The sequence below is a fragment of the Calidris pugnax genome, unplaced genomic scaffold (genome assembly GCF_001431845.1).
Source record: "Calidris pugnax isolate Ruff unplaced genomic scaffold, ASM143184v1 scaffold206, whole genome shotgun sequence".
Taxonomy (NCBI): Eukaryota; Metazoa; Chordata; class Aves; order Charadriiformes; family Scolopacidae; genus Calidris; species Calidris pugnax.
The window spans coordinates 1,419,041-1,440,976 of record NW_015090957.1 but is presented as its reverse complement, the minus strand read 5'-3'; the positions used below and the strand labels follow the sequence as shown (position 1 = coordinate 1,440,976).

General features: G+C 52.1%; 2 protein-coding genes across 2 annotated transcripts in view; one reads left to right on the top strand and one right to left on the bottom strand.

Annotated features, from left to right (window-relative positions):
* The first annotated feature begins 51 nt into the window (after nt 1-51).
* On the top strand, nt 52-5,759 carry LOC106893899 (cAMP-dependent protein kinase type I-alpha regulatory subunit-like). The gene is made up of 3 exons (XM_014952194.1): nt 52-189; nt 840-921; nt 3,274-5,759. The coding sequence occupies exons 1-3, from the start codon at nt 52-54 to the stop codon at nt 3,444-3,446; spliced, it is 393 nt and encodes a 130-aa protein (XP_014807680.1). The 3' UTR covers nt 3,447-5,759.
* A 2,335-nt stretch (nt 5,760-8,094) lies between these two features.
* The window catches only part of FAM20A (family with sequence similarity 20 member A), a 17,324-nt gene continuing 3,482 nt past the window's right edge, over nt 8,095-21,936 (bottom strand). Inside the window, exons 2-11 of the mRNA XM_014952193.1 lie at nt 17,011-17,195; nt 16,516-16,566; nt 15,657-15,735; nt 14,491-14,583; nt 12,856-12,971; nt 12,264-12,444; nt 11,833-11,942; nt 11,612-11,693; nt 11,476-11,535; nt 8,095-8,764 (exon numbers count right to left, since the gene is read on the bottom strand). Coding sequence (XP_014807679.1) covers nt 8,500-8,764; nt 11,476-11,535; nt 11,612-11,693; nt 11,833-11,942; nt 12,264-12,444; nt 12,856-12,971; nt 14,491-14,583; nt 15,657-15,735; nt 16,516-16,566; nt 17,011-17,195 — 1,222 coding nt within the window. The 3' untranslated portion in view covers nt 8,095-8,499. The remainder of the gene's footprint in view (nt 8,765-11,475; nt 11,536-11,611; nt 11,694-11,832; nt 11,943-12,263; nt 12,445-12,855; nt 12,972-14,490; nt 14,584-15,656; nt 15,736-16,515; nt 16,567-17,010; nt 17,196-21,936) is intronic.

Sequence of the window (21,936 nt, the reverse complement as noted above, 5' to 3'; positions counted from 1 at the left end):
AGCATATTAGTTCTGTGCTCTCTGTCCCATTAAATGAATAGAAAAAGGTCTATGGAGACGTTTGCTGTTACGGCTTCTCTCTGTGCAATGTCCAACTCGGGCCAAGGCAGCCTTGCTTCGGGGCGTGAAGATGGGCAAAAGATTGTGGTCCAGGGAGAGCCAGGAGATGAGTTCTTCATTATCTTGGAGGTAAGTAAGGACAAAATGGAAAGCTCAGAACTTTACCACTTTCTTTTTGTTTTTTGTTTTTTTTAATGTGGTTTATGCCCCTAAATAGGCACTTGGAGAAAAATGAAATGTAAGAATATACTTGTAGAGAATTCCTAAAGAAGTATGATCTTGCTGGACATGGAGAAGCTTATATTTAGTTTTGCTATTTTTACAAATAGCAAAACTATTTGTAAATACTTTTTTTCCCAGGAAAAAAGTAACTAGTTTCTGGCTGAAACCAGTTTATCTTTCTCAGAAGAGGAGAGACCTGTTTTAGATAGACAGCTATCTATTCTAGCTAAATAGCTGTCTTGCTGGTGTTATCATTATCTTCTGTGTTTTTTGGTGATGAGTTAGTTGGGTTTTTTTTCTAGTCATTCTTACTCTAAGGGAAGACAGAAAGAAATCAGTGCTGCAGATACATAAATGCCCAAGACATGTTATGCTTAGGGAGCAGGAAGGACCTGCTGTTCTATGGAGCAGTCTGGTGAATTGTGCAGGGACTGGGAAGTGGCTTTTGCCTGAGACATCGGAACAGTCCTTTCTGGAAGCAGCTGGTTCTGTGTGGAATTCAATGTTTCAAGTGGTGCTGGAAACTCCAATTGTTTAATTGCTGTCATTTATTAAAGGGCACAGCTGCAGTGTTACAGCGTCGATCAGAAAACGAAGAATTTGTTGAAGTGGGCAGACTGGCACCTTCTGATTATTTTGGTGAGTTACTTAGTGACAACTACGATTACACAAACCACTGTCACCATTTTACCTGGGCTGTGTGGATGACTGCTGAGGATGATAGTCATGGGATGGATCTGTTAATAAGTGTTTTGGCTAAGTTCTGTGGTTTCACTCAATGTCGGGTGAGTATGGGAGTTGGTGGGCATTCAGGTGTGTGTGCATGTCCAGATACGTGATCCTTCCAGAGTACTTTTAATTTAGGAGGGGCCTGGTGGTGATTTGATCTGACCTTCCTACCCTGAGCAGGGCTGGCTTTGAAATTGCATCATACTGCTCAGGGCTGTGTCCAGTGGAGTCTTGTGTGTCTCCAGGGATGGAGATCCCACAACCTCTCTGGGCAATTTTTTCCACTGTTAAACCAGCCTTGTGAGGAATTCTTTTCTTTATGCTTGACAAGAATTTCCTGTTCTGCAACTTGTCCTGGTCTCTCTGCCTTTCACTGTGCAGAGAGCAGTCTAGTTCTGTCTTTATGATCACTCATTATGTAGCTGGAGACAGCAATGAGATCCCCTCTTTAGCCACCTTTTCTCCAGGTCAGACTAACCCAGCTCTTCCAGCTTCTCTCTGTCCATCCTGTGCTGCAGCCCCGTTAACCGTCCGGGTGGTGCTGCTGGACTCTGCTTTGAGCATCTTGTACTGGGGACCCCAAAACTGTGTGCTACTCGAGGTGTAGTCTCCAAAATGCAGATCAGGGTCTTCTCTCCTGTTGTTGAAGATATACCATGCAACTTTTAGCTAAGTAAGAATATGAGTTGCTTTGGCTTGAAAAAACGTACATGTGCTGGCAAAGGAGGAAGTTAGGATCCTATTATAAATACTTACTTGTGAAGACTTTGAAATAATCTTCACATAGAAAAATCTCTGGTCTAGCACATGTTGATTTACTTTGGATCACAGATGAGGACTGGCCGTGCCTGCTCGCGGAGCGTTCCTGGGGTGTAACGTAACAGGATATAGCAAAATATTCCCGGTGGCCTTATTTTGTGCTTAGAAAAAAGTGGCTGGCAGCTCTGAAACAAAGCAAGCAACCTGTTTAGAGCCTACTCTTTAATGTTTAAATATTTCCCCCTAAAAAAATAAAACAACCAAAACCCCAACCAAAACTTAAAAAAACCCAACAAACCCAACCCCCAAACCTAACTTTTCTCATGTTTAAGTAGGTCCTCTCTGTTACCCTTTCAGCCTCTTGCTGAAACCTGGTTGTCTGTTGAGTTTTTCAGCTTTGTAGATGATGTAATCAACAAATCCTGTGTTGCAAGGCCTGAACTGGGATGTCCCTGAGTGCACTGGGTCTGACCAAAGGTCTGCTTAGCTCAGTGTCTAGTACTATTTCATTATTTATTTCCCTTGAAGTCTCTTGAGTTTCCTACTCTTTAACAAAAGGTTATCTCTGTCCCTGTGTTCAGGCACTGCAGACCCATCCCCCAGGGGTTTACCTCTCCCTTAGAACCTACTTATCTCCTGCAGGCCCGTGTTTTGGAGGGTAGTGAGCTCAGGAGTTTTAATTGGACACAGAGGAAAAGTTTTTTTTTTCTTGTTCCTTTTGAACATCCGTTCTGATAATGCAGGCAAATGTATCCTCTGAGGAGCACTGGGTTCTTTGCTCAGTCCTGACCATGGAGATAACCAGCCCCACTGCTTATGAAAACCCACCCAGAAGCTGATGCTGTGGTTTTACTGTTGCTTGTTGGTAGGACTGTTGGGGCAGCTCTTGTCACCAACGGCAACAGGGGCTTGTTGAAAACTTCCTTTCCAAAGCTGTTTAGCAGCTGGGACAGGTATTTGACACAAAGCCTTGGCTGTGTTTGTGGATACCTTAGGAAATGGGGAGCCAGGGGGACTTCCCAATCCTCATCTTCCAGTTCTGGACTTTGACTGGCCGTGCCTCAGAGGCTTCTGGCCTGGCCATTAATGTGTTTTACTTCGATACCAAGGTCACTTTGTCCTGAGTTTCCTAGAAATATCAGAATTGAACAGTAGCATACTTTACATGTTAGAAAAATAACTACCTGTTGACTGGGAAAATGACACAGTTAACTGAAACATGATCTTTTCTCAAATTGAACCAATGTTGAAAATTTTTTAGGCCTGCTTCAGTGAGACTTGAATGCAGACAGGATTTGGATTTAAAAAAAAAAAATCTAGTGTTTTTTTTTTAAACTGCCTTCACAGTTGCTTTTAATATAACTACATAATACTTGTTCTGATCAGTGTTAAAATCTGAATTACCTTCTGTTCCATTCCTGCAGCAGTTTGCAATACAACAGGGTAATTTCTTCAGCTCTTTTGAACATGGATTTGTAACACTGTGCTTTCCTGTTGCCCTAGGTGAAATAGCCCTGCTGATGAACCGTCCCCGTGCTGCCACAGTTGTGGCTCGTGGCCTGTTGAAATGTGTGAAGCTTGATCGACCCCGGTTCGAGCGTGTCCTGGGTCCGTGCTCCGATATCCTCAAGCGAAACATCCAGCAGTACAACAGTTTTGTATCGCTGTCTGTCTGAAACCTTCCTCCCTCTCCCAAACCTGCTTCACGAATGCAGACTGCTTTATTACCCTTGTGCAGAGCCACATTGCCACTGGCATTTGCAGCTTCCTGTCTGTTTAAAAAAAAAAAAGAAAAAAAAAAAATTGCTTATCATGGCACTATTTTTAATTTAGAGCATATTAGTTCTGTGCTCTCTGTCCCATTAAATGAATAGAAAAAGGTCTATGGAGACGTTTGCTGTTACGGCTTCTCTCTGTGCAATGTCCAACTCGGGCCAAGGCAGCCTTGCTTCGGGGCGAGATCTCACACCACGCCGATTGCCACAAAATAAGGAGGTGACAGTAGAGGGAGGGGGGAAATTTTTTTTTAAAAGGTGTTTCTCAAATTATTGGTCGGATTTTAAGGCTGTGGTCATAATCTGCTGTATTTCTTTTTCAAATGAGAGCTGCCCTTGTAATTGAGCTTCTTGGGGCTTGGGGTTTTCTTTTTTTGTTGTCGTTAATTTTCTGGGTACTGTAATCCTGGGTTCAATCGTGAGGCATCAGCTGCTAAGAAAGCCACAGTTGGAATTTAACAGTATAATTGTTCCTGTGTCTGCTGGTTTAAGGTTGCTTAGTTATGTTTTTGTCAAGTGTAAATCAAAGCTTTCAAGGTTGCTAGTTCTGGTGAGCTCCTGCAGTTGTTACTTCATTTGCTGACTTGCCGCAACTAATTATTTTTTCTTGTTCTTTCTTCAGTGATAGATATGCCATTTCAAACTCTTCCTGTTCAAAGTGGCAAGAACCAAATGTGACATTAAATGGCTAATGTTGATCACTAGTAGGTAGATGGGTGTAAGGATGTGCAGCTCTCCAGCTGTCAGTCTTGTTCAAGTACTTAGATTGGTGTAGAAGTTGGAAGCAAACGTTTGATTTTTCCCTGTGACTCTTGCTTGCTTTGTGCTCCTCAGTTGATTTTTTTCTTTTTTTTTATAAAAAACAACCCCACATCAGTTCAGGTGACCCTTTGCTACCAGGGAAAATAAACACTGAGTATTCCCGGCCAGCATGAGGGGCAGGGGCAGGACTGCTGGTCTGTGCAGATGCCACTGCTCTGGGTGGAGAATGGGAGGCAGAAAAAGTGAATGTTTTGACTTTCCTGCAACACTCAGTTATTTTAAGTTTTTAAATGGGTCAATTTTTAAATTGCTTAATTATAAAGCTAGTTTAAATATAAAAGGTGCATTCTCTTTTCTTGCTTATGGAATTTACATGACACGTATTTCATACTCACTCTTTTTTCCAAGTTCAATATGTTGCGGAGTCTTAAATGTATTTCAGTATTTACCAGCTTTGTGTTCCATTATTCTGTGCGCACCAGTACTTCCCAGAAGTTTTTACTGAATTCCACGGTTCAATAATGGTAGGCAATTTTTAAGGTTTCCTTTAAACTGTAATTTATATCAAGTAGCGTAGGTTTGTATTTGGGAGTGACAGCAAGCAGTCCTGCATTTGTTGTGCAACTACTTCTAAGGATGGAGCCCTCCTTTTATTTCATTTCTGAGGTGATTTGGATTCAAACTGGACACCCTTTGGTATGTCCATGATCTGAAAGAGTCTGCTCGTCGATGCAAAACAATCCTGGGGGTATCAAGCCTTTACAAAAGGCTTCAGGGTATTTCTGAACCTGAAATCCCAACAAGGGGATTTAAAGGCTTGTGGTTTGGGTTCTGTGGTCAGAAGAGGAGTGGAGGATTTCTGCCAGAGTCCTTAAGGAGTCAGCAAATGCTACCTTTTTTTTTTTTTTGGTAAAACTGTTTTCTTAAGTTTTGACTCTATCCAGGTTTTTTCTTCATATGTGTTCTTTGTGTTACTTTAAAGCACCAAAAACTGTGTAAACTAGTTAGAGCTCCACAAAAAAGTGCACATTTTTTTATATAAGGCTTTCTAATCAAGTTTCACTACTGCATCTTTTTAGCTTGCTGTTTACTCCCTTTTGTAGTTTTACCTACAAGATTTTAAGATAAATCAGCTAAGTCTGAGTTAAATATTAATCACAGTTATAGCTTTACCTTTGTGTGCAATTTCAATATGTTTGAAACCACAATTGGCATAGTTTTGCCTTAGCTAACATTCAGGGCTTTAGAAGTAATTTTTTGCTAGTCCACCTTTAGCGAATTTCGGAAGTCTATTGCCCTAGAAAGCTATAGTCAACCAGAGGACCAGTTTTGTATTGTTACCTGACTATATAAGTCTGATTTACTGTATGTGCTAATATATTATATTCCTTTTGTTATAGATTGTCCTAATGGCAGGTAAAGCAATAAAATGATTTAAATTCTTAAATGCAATCAGTCTCTTTTTTTTTTTTCTTCTCTTTTTCCTTCCCCATCCCTGTATGGTCTTTTCCTTTGGCCTTAGAGGATCCGTTATTAACGAGGTGCTAGGAACTAAGAAGCTTAATGGCTCAGCTTTGTGTTAATGGTGTAGGTTTGAGTTCAGTCCCAGCTTCCAGCAGAACCAGAGCTTCTCTGAGTCCTGGCTCTGGGTGAGACCTGAGAAGGTACCTGTGTCCTGCTCGAGTGTCTCAGCAGCTCCTGCTGCTTCGGTGTCTCTCGTTAATGTTGGTAATTCCCAGCCCAGCTGCTATTGCTGGAGCTCATACACTTCTCTGAGTTGTCTGCTCCTGTCCCTTAATGAAAGTTTTGAACATGTGATAATTAATCGTGATGAGTTCTGGTGGACGTACGGTGAGAAATAGAAGAGGGGGATTTTCACACTGTCATGAAGTAGGAAAAAATGTGAAGAGTGGGGACGTGAAGCGGCTCAGACGGGACAGGTTTTGTACCCAGCTCTGAGAGCTGCCACCCAACCCTGAGCTTGCATTGAAAACCTTCCATTCAAAGGAGAATAAAAATAAGAAGAAAGCAACCTCACAGTCCCTGTTAGATTACCTGCTATTTCAATATCTGTGGGTTTGCTTCCTTCATCCTGCACTCCCTTTCCCCCACCCCCTTGGCCAAAGAAAAGGCTGAAAACTTTTTTATTACCTAAAATGAAACTTTAAAACTTCCACTTCCAAGCTCGTAACTTTACTTTTAAACTTATCTTCTGTTGCCATGTTCTTCCTGTTCAAACAGCCGGCAGTAACCATCCCCTCACACTGACAGGAGTCATTTTGGGCTTGTCACGTGTGGAAAACACCAAAGAGTCACCGGCAGAGGGGGATCCAGCTCCGGGAATCCAGCATCTCCCACAGAAATAACGCCGCCCCGGGTGTGCAGAGTGAGTCAAATCCTTTTATTTTCATCTATTCTCTGCCCACAAGATGAAAGGGTCTGTAAGGGACCAGCGCTGGGAGTTGGGATTGATTGAGGCTACCCCAAACCTTGCTTTTGTGAAAGCTGGAGGTGGAAGGATGTGGCTGAATCACCCTCGGGAGAGGCTGAAGGAGCGTGGTGTGGGTTGGTTTTCTTGGTTGGGTGCGTGTGGGGGGGTATTTTGTTAACCTTTGTGGCTTCGGAGTATTGGAACAACCTCTTTGAGGAAAACCACTCCAAACTTCCTCAAACATTCACATGAATAGAACAGGCACCTGTGGGGACACACTCAGAATCCCAAGGGCAGCCTCTCCTGTGGCTCTGCAGCGTGGGGACGGGTGACTTGTGGAGTTACTGTGGAGCTGAATTAGGGTCAGTGCAGTCCCCTCTGGAGAACAGTAGTGGTGGCCAAGTGAGCTTTGTTCCCTCCTTGTGTGATCCAGGCACTTGCTGCCGGTGTCACCCAGTTCCCTCTCAGTTGGGCACAATTCCAGCCCAGGAGCAGAGGAGCCAGGGGAAGGTGCAGCGTGTCGAGAACCTGTCAACAGCTGCTGGGGCTTCAGGACTCTCCTCTGCTGCAGTGCTGGAGGTGGCTCTTTTGTTTAACTTAAAGGTTAGTTTACAATAAGCTTTAGTAGTTTGGCTGTGGGTTTTCTTTATTATTTTTTTCCCCTTAAGAATGATAAATTATCAACAAAGTCCTGAACTGCTTTCCCTGTGCTGCCAAGAAGCTCAGTGCAGTCGTTCTTCAACGGTTAAAGGAAAAAGCTTTTAGAGAGCTCCAGTAATCGAGTTGTCTTGAGCTTTGTGGTTGGGAGGCAAAGGGAAAATGACACATTAAAAGATCTAAGATAACAACCCCCCAGCTCGATCTTTGGTTTCCAGTTCCTATTGCTCAAAACGCACGGAGCTGGGGGCCAGGGAACCGTTTCTGTCTTGCAGGGAATTCTGCCAACTTCAGTGATTGTGAAGCTCTGAGAAAAGGACCTGAGAGAGACCTCCCTACGTTGGCAAAATGTTTGCACCGGAATTGGGTGGCTTCTTGATTTGGAATACACAATTTGGGGTTTTCTCTCTTAACCCAGACAGGCTCTTCAGCTCACAGGCAGGTAAAAGCACAAGTGGTTTCAGTGCCCTGTGAGGCAGGGGGCTTTTCAACAACACGCACAGGTGGAAGTGGGGCAGGTTGGTCACTGTGGAAGAGCTCGGGGTGATGGACACCCCTGATGGTGAATGCTGGGCAGATGCTCTTCAGTCTCACCACGCTGTCACCAGGCTCTCCTGGCTCGGTGGTGGGTACTGTCCTTGTGCAACAGGATGGCTTTTTTCTCAAATACATGGTACTGGTAACAGAACAGAGACTTAATAAGAGGAAAAGGGTCTTGACATCTCTTTATTCAAGCCTCATCTCTGGGTCTAGTTTGTGCCCTTCACTCTCGAGGCTGAGACCCTGTGTGGGTTGAGCAAACCAATGGCCACACGTTCCCCCACCCTCCCAAGGGCCAACCTCAGATCTCTGCTTTTCCCCCAGAGAGCTGGAATTTGGGGTGTACAGCTCTGCTGCACTCAGACCCCAACTTACCAACACACTGGCCGAGCGCAGCAGCTTTGGTTGAGTACCTGGCATAGACACCAGTGTGGTTCTGGAAGATCTGAAGATTTTTTTCCCTCTCAGTCTCTGCAGCAGTTTGTAGATGGAATTGACCAGCTTTTAAACTCGCTGCTTGGCTTGGGGGGGTTCTCCCGACCTCCCAGGGGGAGATGGGAGTGTTTAGGTGGTTGGCTTTACTCTGTCAGACACAGGAGCCTCGGGCTGTGTGGTGTCGTTGGCCACCACCTTGGCCTCTCCGTGGGTGTCTATGCAGTTCCTCACAGCTTCCAGGACCAGCTGTAACCGTCTGTCCAAAGCCAGGAGATGGGGCTCGGTGAGGACGGGTGCCAGGGGGTCCTGCAGCAGGGACTCCCTCATCACATCGCTGAGCAGGTACTCGGGCTCGGCCAAGAGCTGGAGGCGTAACAACGTCGTCCTCTTTATTCTGGAAAAAAAACAGAAATTGGGCATCTTAGTGCAGACTTCTTGTGGTATCTTTGCAAGAACCAGCTGTGTGAGCCCCTTGGTGGGAGGGGAGGAGGGAGGGCAAGGAGGGGTGAAGATATTTGACAAAACTTTGGGAACAAAAGCTTTCTCTTTCTGAAGGAAATGAGTATTTTCTGCAGAAACCTCTGCTTCTTCCTTTGTTTTTCCAGACTGCAGAGTATTTATACTGCAGGTTTCTGTCACCAGAGAGAAAACCGTGATAGAAATTCTCAGTAATGAGGGTTTTTCCTCTGAGTCAGGGGTGACCCAGTTCCCCAGATTCCTGCAGGGTGGTGCCATGTTCCAAGGACGACATTTATGGGATGGGGGCAGAGGGGGAGGTAAAATGAAGAGGCATGAATGAGGGAAAAAAAAATGTTCTGTCAAAACTCTGAGCAAAAAGAGGGAATATTTCTTGGAACTGATTTAACTGTGACTTTTCACCTTATAAGTTACTGAGATTTAAATGTTATTTCCCTTTGACAGAAAGTGGGATGAAAAGCTATAATCTTGGAACACTTCTGGGAATGAAACTCGGTATTCTAAAATCATTTGTTTAACCCTCAGCAGAGTGTTTTGACTCTAATGCCGAAATTAATCAGCAGTTTTAATTATTGCCCTTTAAATTCTGTAAATGAAGCAGCTTGTGTTGGTGGAGCCGCTCCTCTTTAGCTGAGCCAGGATTTTCAGAGGTGCCTTTTGGAAACTTTTTAACCAGCTCCAGAGTTTGCCTTTGTGTGCCTGGTGTTTACCCAGGGCTCGGGCTGGGACCAGTGCTCGGGCTCTCTGCAGCTCTGGGTGCTGTTAGATGCAGATGAAAGGCTTGTTGCTGCCCCTGTGCCTGGCCCTGGTGCTCCCTGAATGGCTCTGGGTGCAGACACCCCCAGGAGCACCCAGGAGCTGCAGGTCTTTGCCCAGTGATGCCATTGCATCGCCCAAAGGAGGGGGCACAGCCCTGACCCCCCTGCGTCCTGCTGGCACGGGGGCAGGAGACTTCAATGGTGGCTGTTGTCCTGCCCACGGCCAGGCTCGCCTTAATATCCTGCAGAAAATAAAATAAAAATCAATTTATCGAGTGCAGGGCGGGCTGGAATCTGTGGCCTCTGTGTTTGCTCTAAAAAAACCTTTTTATTTCTCTTCCAAGTGTTTTTGGATGCTCCTCCACTCGGAATGTGGGAAATGAGGTTTGTGGGTGTCTCCCTCGGGCAGCATGAGCTGATTTTACACTCTTCTGGGCCCTGGCTGGCTTATTACGAGGTGTGATTTGCAGGTCTTCTCCCCACTGGCTCTTACAAGGAGAACTCAATTAAGAAGAGCTGCTGGTCGGTGGGTCTGGAAGAATAGGAAGGGTCTGCCCTGTGGATCTTGCTGTACATCGGGCAAATGGAGAGGTAGAATTAATTTAAACTGCACAAAATAGGTGTTCGTGAGAAGGATTCGGTGGATCTTGCTGTACACCGGGCAAATGGAGAGGTAGAATTAATTTAAACCACACAAAATAGGTGTTCATGAGAAGGATTCACTGCGAGGCTGCAATTATAAATGAAAAGACTCACTGGGTGCAAATAACAGTTCTTAAAATTAGATGCAGCCCCACACGTGCGTGGGGAGAGCACAGTTACCAGCCCGGGGCTGGTACAGGGAGGAAATAGGTGGGGAGAGCACAGTTACCAGCCCGGGGCTGAGATGGAGCAGGAACAGGGAGGAAATAGCGTAGGCATCTCCTAAAGAGAAACCACAGGGAAAAGCACCGGTTTTTCGGTCTCTTAGATTTAACTTTCAGCTGATGATTTATATGAATTAATAAAGGCAGAAGACAGGATTCAAGTAGTAAAATTTATGAGCTTCTGCTTCACAGCATGGGAGGAAGAAAGCTGGTCAGCTGTGTCGCTGCGAGGCTGCAATTATAAATGAAAAGACTCACTGGGTGCAAATAACAGTTCTTAAAATTAGGTGCAGCCCCACACGTGCGTGGGGAGAGCACAGTTACCAGCCCGGGGCTGAGATGGAGCAGGAACAGGGAGGAAATAGCGTAGGCATCTCCTAAAGAGAAACCACAGGGAAAAGCATGGTTTTTTCGGTCTCTTAAATTTAACTTTCAGCTGATGATTTGTATGAATTAATAAAGGCAGAAGACAGGATTCAAATAGTAAAATTTATGAGCTTCTGCTTCACAGCATGGGAGGAAGAAAGCTGGTCAGCTGTGTTAGAGTTCTACCAGGTGTTTGGATGGAGATCTCTGAGCTCTGGGTCAGATGATTGGGGCTGATGGCACCTTGTGTGGATGCGCTGGAAAATACCAGGAGAGATTTCTGGAAGGGTTTGATCCAAGGGACAGTGTCTCCTGGTCTGTCAGTGAAAGCCTTTACACTTGCAAGGCCTTTTAGCTTCAACGGGAAGGTGTCCAGGGAGGACAGCTGTTTGACACCAGAGCAGGCAGCCACACACCGGAGCTGAGTGCTCGGGTATAAAAACTGATAGAAAAGCTTAATCCCTGTTTCTGGGACAACTTGTGATTCCCATGTCTGGCCTGTACCCTTGGCTGGGAATCAGCAGGGACCTTCCCTCCCCTGGATGGAGCCAGGCCTGGGTGACTTCCAGCAGCAAGAGCTGCGGGTCCCTTGTGTGGCCACCACCGTGTGTGGGGAGGGGGATGGAGCTGGCACTTACATGCAGCACTGGGAGAGCGGGGCCAGGATGGAGATTTCATCATGGGAATGTCTCCCGAACCTGGGGGGTGAGCAGAGAGAGCAGCTTTAGTGCCTGCCCCCACCTCTCCCCTCCCCGTGTCCTCCCCCAGCCTCACCCTCTGGCGTTGTCCAGATGCAAGAGGAAGCCGTCGTCCCCAAACTTGGTGAACATCTCGTAGTGGTGACGGTCCATGTTGCCTGGCAAAGGGCAGACAGAGGATCAGAGTGTCCCTTCTGCTTCACCAAGGAATTTTCTAAATTACCCTACGTTTTCTTTCAGATCTGGGTGAAATACTCGTTGCCTTGCTGGGGGAGGTCATTTCCCCCTTCATCCTACCTATTAAGAAGTCAAATATGGCCATGTCGACGATGTTGAGCAGCCGGTTGCCGTTGCTGTAGGGGTAGATCTCCCTCACCGTGTCGCAGTAGAGCGGGTTCACTTCCCACCTGCAGGAGATGGAGGAGAAAGGGGAGATGCTCAGTGGCTGCTGCTGCCGTGTCCCAACAGCACCCCAGAGCCCTGAGGAGATGGGAAGGAGGAGGACTTCAATCTCCCTCCTTGTGCACGCAGGAGACTGGAAGTCAAACCCAGTCAATGCTCAGGCATTAACCATTATTAGATTAATTATGGGCAATCTCTGAGCCCTGTCCTTCCTCTGCCTGGCTGTACAATGTCTGTGTGTCTGTGTGTCTGTACCCTCCTCACTCTCCTTCCCACACACTCCCTGCCATGCAGATAATGGGAAGCAGCATCATTTACCCACTTACTCCTCTTTTCCATCAAACGAGTAGGAGCGGATCCATGGGTTTGGGATGGAGAGTCGTGGTGCCAGGTTGAGGGATGGCAGGAAGGCAGAGAGGGACCCTTCCAGGAGGTGAGGGTTCCCACACACCGCGTACTCCGTCTTGCACATGTACGGGCACTTGGCAAAGAAGCAAACGTTGCTGGCTGGGAGGAGAAGAGAGAGGAGAGCTGGGGAAGGAGCTACAGGAGACTCTGAGGTAGCCTGGACTGACCTCTTCCCCACGGCGTGGTGGTGACTGCACATACTGTGGTGTGTGTACCCACATCACGGGTGTGAAACTGCCAAATCAGGGACAAGACCTGGACTTTGGTGAACAGACAGACCTGGTCCCAGGCTAGGGGAAAAGGTGGGAAAAATGGGACAGGGGGGTAGGTCTGGCAGATGATTCCAGCTGGAGGCTGAGGGACACCTCTGCTCTAACCATGTCTTTGTGCACGTTTCACCCAAGAATTTAATTTCTGCCCAACAGCTCAAGTCCTGCTGACCCTGCCCTTCCACCCACCGTGGACCAACATGTCTAATCCCAGCTGGTGGCAGCCCAAGTGCTCGCCTACCTGGTGAGACGAAGAAGACGCTCTGCAGGATCTCGTTCTTGGTGACCTCCAGGATCTCCTTGGTGACATTGATCAACCTCCCAACTGTGGGCGGCACCCTCCGGAAATCCAGGATCCTGCACAGGAGGGACAGTGGCTCAGAGCTGCCGTGCCAAGGGACCTCACTGCCCAGGGTGGCTGCGTGGGACGGCAGATGCTGCCCTCGTCCCTACCATTGGTGAAACGGGGACCTTTTGATGATTGCACCCATGTGGTATTTTTTTTCTCCTAGCTTCATTCCAGCAAAAAGCCAGGATCATTTTACCCTCTGGACCAAAACGTGGCCGAGTTCAGATCTTGCTATTTTAGTAGCTACTGCTTGGAAATCTTTGATGTTCTCCAGGATTCATGTCTTCTCCCTGACTGGTCTCTCCCATCCCCTCGCTGGGTCTGTGGGGAGGCAGAGGAGCCCCTCAGGCCCTTCTCCCGTGGGGGGTTTGGCACAGGGCACAGAGCACAGACACCTTGAACCTGGTCCAGCGCGGCTGCGATGGGGGGAGGCCAGGAGGGATCACCCCCGCTCGGAGGAACTCACACCCAGCTGATTCATCTCAAATATTCTTAAAAAAAAATATAATCAGGCCTGGGGCAGAAAGGCAGGGATGGCAGAGGGTGGAAGAGCCGCTGTTGATTGCTGAGTCAGTAACGCAGCATGAACCAGCTCATGCCCTGCCTCGCTCCCGGGGCAGTGCCCAAGGACCAGCTCTGCTGCTGAGAACTGGGCACGAAACAGGATTTAGCCTGTTACTTATTGAGCAATGTTTAAAGGGGAAAAAAAACCCACAAGCCCAATGTTTGCTTTCATCTAGCATCTTTCAGCTCTAAAAACCACAAAGCGCTTCAGAAAAGCAGTCCGGCCTCATTTTTCCAGCTCCCGGTGGAGCCGGGATGCAGAGAGGGAAGGGGAGGGGAAGGGGAGTCGAGCAGAGTCGCTGAGGTGATGCAAGGGCAGAGCTGGGAGGGGAATTCAGCTCTCTTTGGAATCAGCTCGCTTCGTTTGAGCTACAGGACTCACGGCCTAGTAATTATCACACAAGTTGGGCTGGGGAGCTGGAGACCGGCTCCAGTGTCATCCTGAGAGATCCCCTCCCCTTGATGTTCAATGCTCAGCCCATGGAGGGGCAGAAGGCTGCTGCCCTCCTCTTCTACGAAGGGTATTTTTGATTTTTATTAAATACAAAGCCTGCTGGGAAGCGGTGCCGGGTTAATTGCTCGTTAGCTGAGGGCTTGAAACTGCGTCTCTGTTTATCTCAATCCAAACCGCGCTGTGATTGCTGATGGAGCGTGTGACTCCCTCCCCGGGAGCTCATCTTTGCACCTCGATGCACGTGTGTGTGGCCGTGTGACAAACACCCGACCCCTCTGCACCCTGGATGTCACCTGCACCCTGTTCTCCTGCAGCAGCCAAGGTGAAGCTGCCTCCTGGGCTTCAGCTGGGCGCCAGAGCCACCCCCTCCCCAGGTAAAGCAGCAGCTCCCAAAGGGTGCTGTGAAGCAATGGCTCATCTCGGGCCAAGCAGCTCTGCAGGGCTCAGGGGGGCTTTTCTCCTGCCCCAGCTGCCCGGGGGCAGAGGAGTGGGCGCTGGCAGGTCCCTACCTGTCCAGGTGGAAGGCGGCGATCTCGGCGTTGTGCCGCTGGAAGTCCACGAAGTAGAAGAAGTCCTCGGGTGTCTCCTCCTCACGTCTCTGCCTGGGGGAGAGCAAGGGGGCTGATGGGGCAGGGCAGGAGGCTGGGCACAGGGTGGTAGCACAGGGACAGTGCACCAGGGACAGCGGGTGTGTGGCCACAACGGTGCCAGGGCCAGGAGCCAAAGCGCCTGTGGCTGAGCTGGGAGCAGCACTCGTGCCGTGCCTCGGGGCTGGGCGGATGAGGGAGGCAGAAGGGCTGGTTGGGGCTTTAAAACCTTTTGTGCCAGAGTTTAGACCCGCTTAGGAAAGCATTTTGGGGGGGTACAACATTGGGGGACGCTAGAGGCCGTGCTGGACTTCTCAGGTCCTCGTGGGAGGCAGAGAAGAGCTCAGGTTTGATGCTCTCGTAGCCTTGAGACAGTAACACCACCAGCAGCTCATTTAATTTCATTTTCTGGCTCTCTCACAGCACACTCGTATGTGCAGCAGGTGAATTTGCCTGCTCAGTCGTGTATCACAGGGGAGGCCACAGCCATCCTGAGCCCCTGGATGTTCTCCATCTCCTCCTGGCCCTGCCTGGCACCGGGCAGAGGTGGAGAGGAACCGGTGGGAGAGGAGCTGGCTGCTTTCTGGATGAGCAAACCCTGGCCATCAGCACGCTGCCCTGCCCGTGCTCAGCGAGTGAAGTGAGGGGCAATAAATGTGAAGAGTCCCGCGGGGCTAGAAATAAGTCCAGAAGCAATTTAAAACTCCTGTTTGAGGTGACCGGGACCGATGGCTGCTTCTTGGAAATACTCCAGGGAACCCAAGGAGAAACAAGGTAAAACAAAGTCAGCTGGGGGAGAGGAGGAAATGGGCAGCCCCTGAGGGGAAGCTCTGGGGAGAACAAGTGTCCCAAGGTCCTTTGCCATCTGGCATCTGTGAACTGAGAAATTTCCAACACCAATAAATGTGAGAACACGGGTGTTTATCCACGTGTGGCTCGGGACAGAATGAGCAGCCAATAATAATGAGACCTTTTCAGCTGTCGAGGTAGCTGAGCGCAGGAGAGGGAAGATGTGGCTGTCCCTGCCAAGGATGCTCCTTGGTCCGTGGCTACGCAGGGCGGGGGGGTGCTGTGCTGCTGAGCCTTACCTCATGGGCTTGAACATGGCTTTCCCAAAGTCCTGGAACCTGAGGACCAGCTTCAGGTGCACACCGCTGGGCTTCACGACTTGGGGAGGGAAGGAAAGGGGCCGTTAGTCACCCGCCACCCGCCAGCCTCCCCCCGCAGCACCGCTTTGTGCTCGGCTGCCATCCTGCTTTCTGCCCTGGTGAGTACATCCCACCCCTCCTTCAGCTCCTCTCCTCCTCCTCCTCCTCCTCCCGTGGCTGCTTTTCCTCCCTTTCCCCTGGGCTGCAGATTTCCCTCCAGCACTTTTCCCAACAGCCATTTTTAGCGTCCTCTTGGGGACTTTTTCCTCCCCCCAGTAGAAACCAGTGGCATACTGGTGTCCCGGCACCCACATCCCACCCTCTGCTGGGGTGGGATTGGAGGGAGAAGGGCCTGGCATTGCCTGGCTCTGTGTTTCCCTTGCTGAGGTTGGGATGGAGGAGATGGGGCCTGGGGCTGAAGCGATGGGGTGTGTGGGGAGAGCGGGGCCCCGCTGCGTTTCACTCACTCTGGCTGCAGTCGCAGGCCCCCAGCAGCGCCTTCTCGTCCTGGCTGTAGTCTGTCAGGGCAGGAGGAGTGGTGAGACCCCGCCGGGCTGGGTCTCCTGCTGCTGATCCCCCTCCCAGCACAGGCTTTTTCCTCCCCCCAGTAGAAACCAGTGGCATACTGGTGTCCCGGCACCCACATCCCACCCTCTGCTGGGGTGGGATTGGAGGGAGAAGGGCCTGGCATTGCCTGGCTCTGTGTTTCCCTTGCTGAGGTTGGGATGGAGGAGATGGGGCCTGGGGCTGAAGCGATGGGGTGTGTGGGGAGAGCGGGGCCCCGCTGCGTTTCACTCACTCTGGCTGCAGTCGCAGGCCCCCAGCAGCGCCTTCTCGTCCTGGCTGTAGTCTGTCAGGGCAGGAGGAGTGGTGAGACCCCACCAGGCTGGCTCTCCTGCTGCTGACCCCCCTCCCAGCACGGGGCACGCAGCGCAGCACCGCTCGGGGTGCCCCAGCCCGGGTGGCACCGGTGCCTGGCGAGGGGTGCAGACCCCTCAGGGGAAACTGAGGCAGCTTGTTGGGATCAAACTGCCGTGTGACGGGTCCCAGCGTGGCTGGCACCAACGCGTGATGCATTAAGGACCACAGCCAGGTCCGTTCTCCCATCTCAAGGTGAGGGCACAGCAATTCCACAGCACAAAACCTGCTGGGAAGCTGGCACAGGGCTCAGAGCTTCCTCCAGCCAGCGACAGCCCCCACCTCCTTTGCAGAAGTGACCTGGTGGGGCTGGAGCCCCCCAGCCCCGTGCAGCTCCCAGTGTCTGTCCCCATCCCCATGGCAGGAGGGCACTTACCAGCACTGATGGTGGTGAGGTCCTGCATGTCCCGGAGCAGCCTGTCCACGGTGGGGCTGGAGCGGGGGTAGAGCCCGTCCCGGCTGATGCCCAGGTGGAACTGGAGCCAACTGGCCTCCGGCCGGAGCGGCAGCGGTGCCGCGGGGGAGGTCAGGTTCAGCTCCTCCCTGTAGAGCTTGTGTCTCCTGGAAGAGAGCAGAGATGAGGATGAGCCACGGGATGGAAGCCCTTTGCTCCGAGCCCGGGGGCTGTCGGGGAGTGGGGAGGGTGCTGGGGAGCAGAGCTGGGGGGCACGGGGTGGATGAGGACTCTGGGTGCTACCGAGGGGAAACTGAGGCAGGGAGCCATGGCTGAGATGGGCAAAGGTCCCACGGATTGTGTGCCTTCTTCCCGGGCAAAGCCCTGGGAAAGCAGCCTTGAGCGGGAAGGAGCCATGGCTGAGATGGGCAAAGGTCCCACAGATTGTGTGCCTTCTGCCCTGGGAAAGCAGCCTTGAGGGGGAACGCAAAGGACTCTGTTGTCTTCTCCTGGCCCCACCGGGACCAGCAGAGGTGTCAGGGCACGGCTGGAGCTAAACCACATCCCCAGCAACACAGGGACTGGCCAAGAGGTCACTTGTTCCACCCAACGGGGGACAGAGCATTGGTTTCTCATTAATGCTGGACAAGCTGTGTATGGTCCCAATAAAGGGAAAACGAAGTTCAGTTTGCACCGAAAGTGCCAAGATCCATCCATGAAAGAAAACAGGAGCTGGGGCTGATAACGAGCGGGGCATTCACCAGGGCTGGGATGGAGCAGCTGCAGAGGAAGGTGCACCGGGACCAGCAGAGGTGTCAGGGCACGGCTGGAGCTAAACCACATCCCCAGCAACACAGGGACTGGCCAAGAGGTCACTTGTTCCACCCAACGGGGGACAGAGCATTGGTTTCTCATTAATGCTGGACAAGCTGTGTACGGTCCCGATAAAGGGAAAACGAAGTTCAGTTTGCACCGAAAGTGCCAAGATCCATCCATGAAAGAAAACAGGAGCTGGGGCTGATAACGAGCGGGGCATTCACCAGGGCTGGGATGGAGCAGCTGCAGAGGGAGGTGCCTCGGGAGACCTAACTCTGGGAAAGAGCAGCATTTCCCTGCCTGCCTTTAGTTCTTCAGAATTTTTCCTAATTTTTAAAGTTTTGCCCAATGCAAACAAAACTAAAAGCAGCGAGGAGAAGGAGGCTGGGGGTTTTGGTTGGATTTTTTTTCCATCATCCTTTTCCACCTGAGCAGGTCAGTGTGGTTAGTCCGGTCTGACCATGAGCGAGGGACCTCCTGGTGGCGAGGGACACATTTTGGTAACGTCCTGGGAACAAATCTAGGCAGTGGTGAGGCAAAGAGTATCTGCAGGTCAGAGCAGCCCGTGCCCTCTCCCCGTTTGTTTGCCTTTCGGCTGGATCGGGGCAGCTCCGGCACGAAGTCCACGTGCACGTGGTCAGGAAGAAAAGTGTTGGAGAATTTCTCTCTGGGTCCGGCCCCTCGCTCAGGGCACGGGGAGAGGAGGCAGAGGCTCCCCTCAGGTCAGGGCATGGGGAGAGGAGGCAGAGGCTGCCCCCGAGCCGGGAGGAGGTGGACAGGGAGCGTGCAGAGACTCGTCAGCAGGTCTGGCTGTAGGAAGAAAAGTGTTGGAGAATTTCTCTCTGGGTCCAGCCCCTTGTTCAGGCCACGGGGAGAGGAGGCAGAGGCTGCCCCCGAGCCGGGAGGAGGTGGACAGGGAGCGTGCAGAGACTCGTCAGCAGGTCTGGCTGTGCACAAAGATGTGGCCCCAGGATGCCCTCGGCTCTGGTGGACGTGCCCCGACCTTCCAGCTGCTGCTGTGCCCCAGGTCACCCCTGGGCAAGTCTTTGAGGCACAACCTTAACCCCCAGCACATCCAGGGGTTGAGACCTCAGTGCAATTTAGAGACCCCAGTGCAATTGGGGAGGATGACTCAGGATTTGTCCCTAGGGAAGCTGCCCAAATATTGTACCGTATTTTCTCTCCTGCCTCCCATGCCCACAGGCTGCTCTCCCCGGGGTGGCAGTGAGCAATACATTACTGGTGGGGAAAAAAATGCAGTGGTTAAAGCAGGAGGAGGCAATTCCTGGCTGGAGGCTGTTTCCAGCCCAGCGCCCGCACGGTCCCTGCCCTGGACAAGCTGCTGCAGGGCCAGCGAGCCTCTTTCCAGCCTTTTAAACCCAAAACACAGATCCCTCTTCCTCCCCCTTTCCTTCAGGATCCCTGAAATATTTCCCTGTAAGAACAGAGCTCTGCAAAAGACGAAATGATATAAAAAAACGGGTTAATTTCTAACTTGCTATACACAGCCCCGGGGTTGCCCTCGCTCTGCAGGGCACGGGGTGACGCTGGGCACCGGCCACCGGTGTCCACTCGCCCTGTGCCTCCCCTGGCACGGAGCCGGGCACGGAGTCTGGGGTTTTGAAACTGCTCCTTCAAGGATAAAAATAAGCTTCAGAGTTTCTAAGGGTTTGTTTGGTTTTTTTTGGTTTTGAAGAGGTGTGGATGGTTTTTTTGCTGTTTCCTTCCTGTGTCTCCATCAGTCTCTCCAGCTGGTTCTCCATCCTGCAATCAAATTCCTGGTCCCAGCTGAAGTGCTGGGGAAAAGCCCGGGGCCGGGCAGCAGCCAGCGCCGAGGCAGGACACACCATGGGTACCCGAAACAGGCCCTCTCCTGGGGCTGCTCCATGAGCTGGTGTCCATCTGGCTGCAGCAATGAAGAGGGATGCTCTGCTGTAGGTGTGGGGTTAAGCTATGGCCCGTTCCCCTCAGGAGGAGCATCCTGCCCCTGGGAGGCTGCTTTCCCAACACCAGACCTACGTGTGGTGCAGAAATGGGCTGTCACCCAGGAGGAGAGGGTGGCCCGTGGGGAGACACTCAGCTCTGAGCTCACCCCACAGGCTGGGGGAGAAAGCCACGGGCTCCTGGGAAACATCTGTCTTGCTGCCCAAATCCTGATGTCTCCAGGAGGCATGGCCCAGCTTTGAGAAGATGCACCCGAGGGTGTCCCATGTCCCAAACCCACTGCCCGTGGACTTCAAGTGATGTGAAGAAGGACTCGATGTGCTCCAGACTGACCCAGGCACAGGGTGAACCTCCCAGGGGCTCCAGGCCATGGAGGTCATTCTTGGGTTCCTTCCATTACCACTTCCCATCGCCTCCTCCTGTGAATTCCACCCGAAACCGGGACTGGGCGAGTCCCACAGAAAGAAGAGGAATCTGCATCCAAGTGGAGAAAGTGGGAGCTTGGAAATCTTGTCCTCATGGTCCAGCAAACAGCACGTGGGTGGCGGGAGGAGCAGGAGCCAGGTCTGATGCTGGAAACCAAACCTGGGCAGCAAGAAGTGCCAGGACAGGGACCTTTGTGGTGGTGCCCAGGAGATGCTGCTGTCCTCCTGCAGGCTGGCACCATCCCCGTCCCATGGAGGGGACAGCGAGACGATGCAGTGAGCTCCACGTGCTGGAAACTTCTGCCTGGAGACACCACAGTGACCTGCTCCAGCACCACGTCACCAGGGCCACCCGTGTTGGATCCAAATTTGTGTGTGAAGGTAGGAGCCGGTGGGGAGCGGGGGGACACTTGGCCACAGCCCTGCTGCACGGGGGTCAGTGGGGGGGTCGGGGTGTGAAGCCTCAGGCTGAGGGTCACTGTCCCCGTGGGGCAGGGGCTGTGGGGTTAGTGACAGTCCCACCCCAGGGGCAGGAGGAGCTGCTGGTGCTGGGGGAGGCAGGAGAGGGCTCTGTGCTGGGAGTCCCTTTCCCTCCAGAAGCAAAAGCCTCTGCAGCTCTTCTTGCAGAGAAGGCAGCAGAGGGAAGAGCAGAGGGGCTGAATGGGGGGCAGCACCCCAACACCCCCACCCTGGGGGCTGCGGTTGTCACCCCCCCTGAGGGCTGACAGACCCAGGGAACAGCTTTGGGGTTCAGCGCCCGGGGCTGGCCCCCCTTCTGCCCCGAGCTGAAAGGGTGACACGGAGCAAAGGGGGTGTTACCCCCAGGAGGACCCAGCTCACAGGGTCTCACCCCGTGCCCCCACACCCACCCCTCCCCTCCCCTGGGGGTCTTACCGTGGAGCAGGAGGCACCCCGGGAAGCCCCCTCCCAGCACAGCCCCCCCTGCTCAGCCCTGCCCGTCCGTGGGGTGCTGGTTGTTGGGGGGTGATGGGGAGGATGGTGGGGCAGGGAGCCAGGAACAAGCCAGGCTGGGGATGCCAGGGGGTACCCGGGGGGACAAGCCCAGGCTGGGGGTGCTTAGGCAGGGGTGCCTGAGAGAGCTGCCCAGAAAGGGGGTGTCTGTGGGGCACCTGTGCAGGAGGGGGTGCTTGGTGGGTACCTGTGCCTGGGCTGCTCATGCAGGGGGTGCCCAGGAGATGGTGAGGCAGAAGGTACCCGTGCAGGGGGTGCCCAGCAGTTTGCTTGTTGGTGAGGGTGTGCTTGGGCTGGTGCCCGGGAGATGCTCGTGAAGGGGGCACCTGGAGAGGGGGGTGCCCGGTGGGTACCTGTGCTTGGGAGGATCGTTCAAGGGGTGACTGGTGGGTGCCCGGGGAGATGCCCCGGCGGGGGGTACCTGTGCTTGGGCTGCTCGTGGAGGGGGTGCCCGTGCAGGGGGTATCCAGGAAGGGGGTGCCCAGGAGATGTCTATGCAGGGGGTGTCCGGGCAGGGGGTGCCCAGGAGATGCTCGGGAAGGGGTGCCCGGGGAGGGAGTGCTCGGAGGGCACCCATGCAGGGGGTGCCCGGGAGATGCTCGGGGAGGGAGATGCCCCGGGAGGGGGGTGCCCGGGAGATGCCCCGGGAGGGAGATGCCCCGGGAGGGGGGTGCCCGGGAGATGCCCCGGGAGGGAGATGCCCCGGGAGGGGGGTGCCCGGGAGATGCCCGGGAAGGGGGTGCCCGGGCGG

Excerpts from the sequence above, each read along its gene's own strand:
- LOC106893899 (XM_014952194.1), top strand. The coding sequence starts at position 52 with ATGGAGACGTTTGCTGTTACGGCTTCTCTCTGTGCAATGTCCAACTCG. Across the intron at positions 190-839 it reads AGTTCTTCATTATCTTGGAG|GGCACAGCTGCAGTGTTACA; the intron begins GTAAGTAAGGAC and ends CATTTATTAAAG. Across the intron at positions 922-3,273 it reads GGCACCTTCTGATTATTTTG|GTGAAATAGCCCTGCTGATG; the intron begins GTGAGTTACTTA and ends CTGTTGCCCTAG.